Below are 6000 nucleotides of genomic sequence, written 5' to 3'. Positions count from 1 at the left end.
ATCGATCCCGAAATCGTAAAGCTCAGCCCCGGTTAATTAAATCTCCGTGATCATTTTCTTCGGCGCTGGACTCTTGGCCCGAGGCCCACCGTAGATCTCACCGAGATAACACAGCCCGATCAACATCAGCAAACGAGCGCTCATCGAGGCAGAAGCGGATCACAAACCGGTCCTTGCTTTCGCCAATAATTACACGCTGCCGTGTGACTGACGATCGATATCGACTCTAGGGAAGCGAGGGAGAGTGGAAAAAAGAAAACATTTACTTTGTAATTTATTACAGTAATTCGCTTCGGCTGTTTATTGGAACAATTAGTCTGCTTTCAAATCATTCTTTTTTGATTGCTACTATTTAATTACTATCTTTAGATGAGTCTTTTCTGAGAATGATGCTTCACGAACAGTACGTTTAGTGTTATCTTCAAGATTTTTCGGTTAATAAATTAAACTTAGTCTACTCGATAAGAACTACTGATAGCGCTATGTACAAAGAGATTCTCCTAAGATAACAGTACGTACAACACTAGTTTAACAAACACTAAGGATTAGATGGCAAGTAAGGGAATGTACAGCTTGCTTAATCACAAATTTCAATGTTCACACTGCTCTCGTCCGTTTTAGACTTGATCAGACTGATGCCTTCGTCGACCGAAGCTGGGTAGTGGGACATCGGTGGAGATGCCGATTTGGAGGGCGAAGTCGATGGGGAATGGTAATCGTCACGGCCTCGCTGTGTCACACAGGTTATGGTTACCGAGTCAAGCTTTTGGCGCTTTTCGGGTTTCTTGAGCAGTTCTTCAATCGAGTACGGGTTGCGCTTCTTTGACATACTTGCCTAGAAATAGAAAATTAATCGTAAGTACGATAGCAACTGGCAAGGAAATGGCATGTACAATTGTACACTTACCCTAAGATCATCGTGATTATCAGAGGAATCATCCGAATTTACATCGGTGATTTGAACCGGCGACGAACTGGTATTGGAACTTGTACCATCATTTCTGTAGCTATCCCGTTGAACGGCAAATCCTCCCGAAGTGGCGAATGGATTGCCGTAGGTGAAATAACCATGTGGGAACGTGGCTGCAGTATCGGCTCCAGCGACCACACTTCGGTTTGCTGCGTAGAACAAGCTAGTGTTCCAGATCCAGTGTTTCGGCAGGTAGGGCATTTGAGGAGATATCGCTGCAGGAGTACTCGCCGAAGAAGATGGTTCACTTTTTGATTCACCTTTAGGGGACACTTGTGCCGGTAGCTGGTGTTTGGTAGGGTCCACTTTGGTTGGCGTTAGTCCTTCGTGTTGGATAATATTTACGGCTGCAGTTTTCTGAACCGGTGGATTTCCAGATATTGGATTCGGTTGGTAGGGATGGGCATGCATTGGTTTACCACTCGGAGATACTGCCGAGGCCATGCTGTAGCGGTACTGGCTGAGGAGGGCATGATGCTGTTCCAGGGTTTGACTATACGACAGCGGGTGCTGCATGGATTTGGTAGTCATGTAGGACGACGAGTGGGAAGAGTCACGCATCATTTGCTCTGAAATAAAAAGAAAAGATTTAAAAAATATGGTATGAATTTAAATACATAAATTATTTAACTAGAATAAATTGTTGTAAAATGGATGTAGAACACGGTAGAAAAGGCTACATTTTTGTATCAAGTACATGTTGCATACAGTATGTAAAAAATCAATTTCTTCCGTAAATCATGTATGTTTTTTTAAATTTCTTGGTAAATGGCCTTGTTGGAATATGTTTGCACTTAACTTAATTACAGAACAAATGTTTTCATTGCACCCTAAGAGAAAAGACGACAACAGGCTTCTTGCTCTTCTTAATTTTCTCTACTAGGCCCTGCCGTAAATTTAAAGACAATAAGCGACTACCGTTGCCAGATTTTTAGCTTCAAAAGCCTCTAGTGTATTGGAACAGCGTGGGACTCACGGCTCCCATTCGTGACTAACCACTAAAAACACTCCTTACTCTTTTTTCGACCTTCTTCTCAATGGAACTATATGGAGGTACTACTTCGTGGGAGGCTCGCTGTACTGTTGTCGCACCTCTTTCTTCGGCTCTATCTCGGATCTTCACTTGGTCCATGAAATGTCTCGACCTTTGAGCTTTGATGTAACTATCGACTCTTCTCTTACTTCTTATCTTCATCTAATACGACGCCATTTAGATCTCTTCCCAGTGCACAGTGGTCCGAATCCAGAATTTAGGATGACAAAAACATTTGTGACTAAACTACCGGCTCTAGAGATTTCATGTCTTCGGAACAAATAATCTATGTCAATTGAGGCATCTTTTGAGGTGGGTGACATTAGGGTGGTCCTTATTGTTTGTCCGATCTGAAAATTATTTTCGAAATAAGAAGAGATAGAACAATGAAGTGTTCCGCAAAATTATAGTACAACCTTTTTCAAGCAACTTTGCTGAGGACGTCATATTTGTAACTTTAATGGTTTTAATTTTACAGCTATTAAAATGTTGTGTGATAGGGTATCCCTAACAAAATCAGTTTTTTCGTTATAACTTTTTAAATAATTTTTTTCCGTCAATAGCGTCTTCACAAAACTTTTAGAGCTTATTAAGACGAATATTATTTATATAAACATATTTGAGATAGCTCATTTAGTTCAAAAGTTATGAGCATTTTTAGCAAAAAAACACAACCTTTACAAATGTTGATATCTTAAAATGGAGCAAGTGAAATTGATCTCTTATTTTTGCATTCGAAAGATCACAATTGGTAGTATGTTTTATGAAAAAATCTCAGAGGTCATTTTTGTTTAACTCATTTTATTTTAGTTTGAATATTGAGAATATTACTACTATTTGTAGCATTAAAAGTAAAACGGTCAGTGTAACCTAGCAACTATTTTTAAAATAAGATCAGATATTTAAACAAAATCTCAAATAAAACTGCCCAAGTGTGGCAAAGGGCCCACTGAGTTGTTATTTCTCATGTAGTCGTGTATCAATCCATCTGAACAGCGGAGAACGTAGTGTGATGTTTGGCTAGCCATCCTAGTCACACATGTTTTAATTTACAGTATCAACTTTGTTAGCTATTTTCGGAAAATTTATGAATAAGGGAAACGAAAGATGTTAAAATCGAAAAACAGATAGGTATTCTAAAGTTAATCATTCGTAAACTTAGAACGGAAAGCTAGAGTTAGGCAGGATCATATGGGCATGATCGAAAGGAAATGTTAAGAAACGAATCGGTGGTCGATGACGACGTTTTGAGAAGGAAACACCAAAGTGGCGTGTTGGAAAGACGACAAATCGTTAAAGAAAAGATCGAGCCTTCGAATTAATGAGCCATTACCCAGTGGAGGCAATTCCAATGATGGCAACGCGACAAGAAAAGTTTTTGATGAATGGAGTTTGTGAGATCACGGGTTTGAATGCAGATTTATTGGAACGATTAGGTATCATTCTCGCCGTTATCAATAGCAAAGCAAAAATAAACTCCCAAGTTTTTGCAGGCTATTTGGAAGCAACGAGAATGATTTACGATCACGAGTACGGTTGGTTCCTCTATCTCCAACCCTTCATAAACTTTTGGTACTTGGTTCGTCTATCGTCAAGCATGCTTTTCTTCCTGTTGGTAGCGTAAATATGTTCCATGTTGATGTCCGAATATTTTTCAAAAACGAAAATATCAAAAAACCAACACAATACTCTTGTTCAACATTAATTTTTACGTAAGAAACAACTCACTTGATATTTTTTACGTTGATTAAATGTAATGTACTGAGGACGAGGACTGAGGACTGACTGCTTCACGGCAACAGCCGAAATGATAGTCGTCAACGATGCTCTCTACCGTGTATCTAATTCACGCAACACGAGCTACCTCTGGAATAACATTGCAAAGATACTGCCCTATACTTATTGTACACCCGTACCTGTTTGACCCCATTCTACTCTATGTATTTCTATGGTTTTCTCGAAACTTGCGGATAGACTTATTCCTCGTTTCTAAAACCTTTTCACTGAGGCATTAGAAACGAGGAATAAGTCTATCGGCAAGTTTCGAGAAAACCATTCAAGAAAATTTAGCAGCGTTGCCAATATTAAAGATGTATTAAAAAAATTGCTGCTTACTTCGGACCCTATGATCTTGTTGAAAAATAGGTCAAATAATGTTGCAGATTTCTAGATCTTCCGGATGTTACCCGGATCTTGATTACTCGTGACAAATTAACAGCATACATGGGCCTTTCGCCGCACTTAAGCAGGGTGCTGGGAAGGTTTTCCGATTCCCAAATGGATTCTACCAAGGCTGTGACTAAAATAATAATTCAGCGAACTCTTCGCCCCGTTATGACGTAGTGCTGGAAAGGCTTTCCGCGGCTCAGGCGGAACGAAATACATCGGAAACAACTCAGCGGGCCCTTCGCCACACTCGAGAGGTTTTATTTGAGATGTTGTTTATCTATCTGATCTTATTTTAAAAATAGTTGCTAGGTTACACTGACCGTTTTACTTTTAATGCTACAAATAGTAGTAATATTCTCAATATTCAAACTAAAATAAAATGAGTTAAACAAAAATGACCTCTGAGATTTTTTCATAAAACATACTATCAATTGTGATCTTTCGAATGCAAAAATAAGAGATCAATTTCACTTGCTCCATTTTAAGATATCAACATTTGAAAAGGTTGTATTTTTTTGCTAAAAATGCTCATAACTTTTGAACTAAATGAGCTCTCTCAAATATGTCTATATAAATAATATTTGTCTTAATAAGCTCTAAAAGTTTTGTGAAGACGCTATTGACGGAAAAAAATTATTTAAAAAGTTATAACGAAAAAACTGATTTTGTTAGGGATACCCTATCACCCAACATTTTAATAGCTGTAAAATTAAAACCATTAAAGTTACAAATATGACGTCCTCGGCAAAGTTGCTTGAAAAAGGTTGTACTACAATTTTGCGGAACACTTCATTGTTCTATCTCTTCTTATTTCGGAAATAATTTTCAGATCGTACAATCAATAAGGACCACCCTAATGTCACCCATCTCAAAAGATTCCCCAATTGACACAGATTATTTGTTCTGAAGACATGAAATCTCTAGAACCAGTAGTTTATTCACAAATGTTTTTGTCATCCTAAATTCTGGATTCGGACCACTGTGCAGTGAGCAGTTTAGATGCTGATTCATAGAGCCATTTGGTTCCTCTTTCCGTGAGTCATTTAGCTCCCAGTCTTATCACAATCTACTCGGATAGTCCTCGGCATTGAACTCACCCTATTCTGACAAAGAGTTGTGCGATAAAGGAATTTCTCCAGACACCGATATCCGCTTCCTTAAGCCATTTAGACCCCCGTTTTATCGAGATCTACTCGGATATTATCCGCCAGTGAACTACCTTACTCCGACTAAGAGTTCCCCGGCAGCAGGATTTCTCTTGGAAGCGATGTCTGTTTCGTGAGCCAATTAGCTCCCATTTTTGTCACGATATAGACAGATAATCCACGGCAGCGAATCTAAGCCGATGCAGATACTTCCGGAAGCATCTGTGCCCGGACAAAAACTCGGTCAAATGGAACTTCATCTCTCCATGCTTTCTATGCACCCACACCGACACATTTGGGATGAGTCGGTGAATCCACTTTCCTTTTTCCGCGTTCTTCCACTCTTGCAACCACTTAGCCAACGAGTCAACGCTGACAGGCCTCCTTACATTTTGTGTATTCCTACGCTGTTAGCCTCTGTCCTCAGCCAGATGGGCAATGACGCATACCGCCTCCGACGATATCGTTCTGTACGTGCTCGCAGCACGAACAGCCATTAAGCGAAACGTTCTTGTCAACTTTGTCTAGTTACGCTTCGAGTTCAGTGCAGCAACCCAGTCCGGTACGCCATACCTTAGTATTGAGGATAATACACCCGCCAGGAGACGTCTCGTGCTGCCTCTTGCTTCTCCGTGATTCGGCATGATCCTTGTCAGTTAGTTGTCCTCGTAGACTTCTTACAT

General features: G+C 39.8%; 1 protein-coding gene across 2 annotated transcripts in view; it reads right to left on the bottom strand.

Annotated features, from left to right (window-relative positions):
- Positions 1–299: 299 nt before the first annotated feature.
- Positions 300–6000, bottom strand: part of LOC131678488 (paired box pox-neuro protein) — a 147451-nt gene continuing 141750 nt past the window's right edge. For both annotated transcript variants that reach the window (XM_058958667.1, XM_058958668.1), the window contains 2 exons: positions 908–1539; positions 300–835 (listed from right to left, as the gene is read on the bottom strand). In XM_058958667.1, the coding sequence (XP_058814650.1) occupies positions 578–835; positions 908–1539 (890 nt within the window). In that variant the 3' untranslated portion in view covers positions 300–577. The remainder of the gene's footprint in view (positions 836–907; positions 1540–6000) is intronic.

The sequence above is a fragment of the Topomyia yanbarensis genome, chromosome 2 (assembly GCF_030247195.1).
Source record: "Topomyia yanbarensis strain Yona2022 chromosome 2, ASM3024719v1, whole genome shotgun sequence".
Lineage (NCBI taxonomy): Eukaryota > Metazoa > Arthropoda > Insecta > Diptera > Culicidae > Topomyia > Topomyia yanbarensis.
Note: the sequence above shows the minus strand (reverse complement) of the source record. Positions and strands in the feature narration are given on the sequence as shown.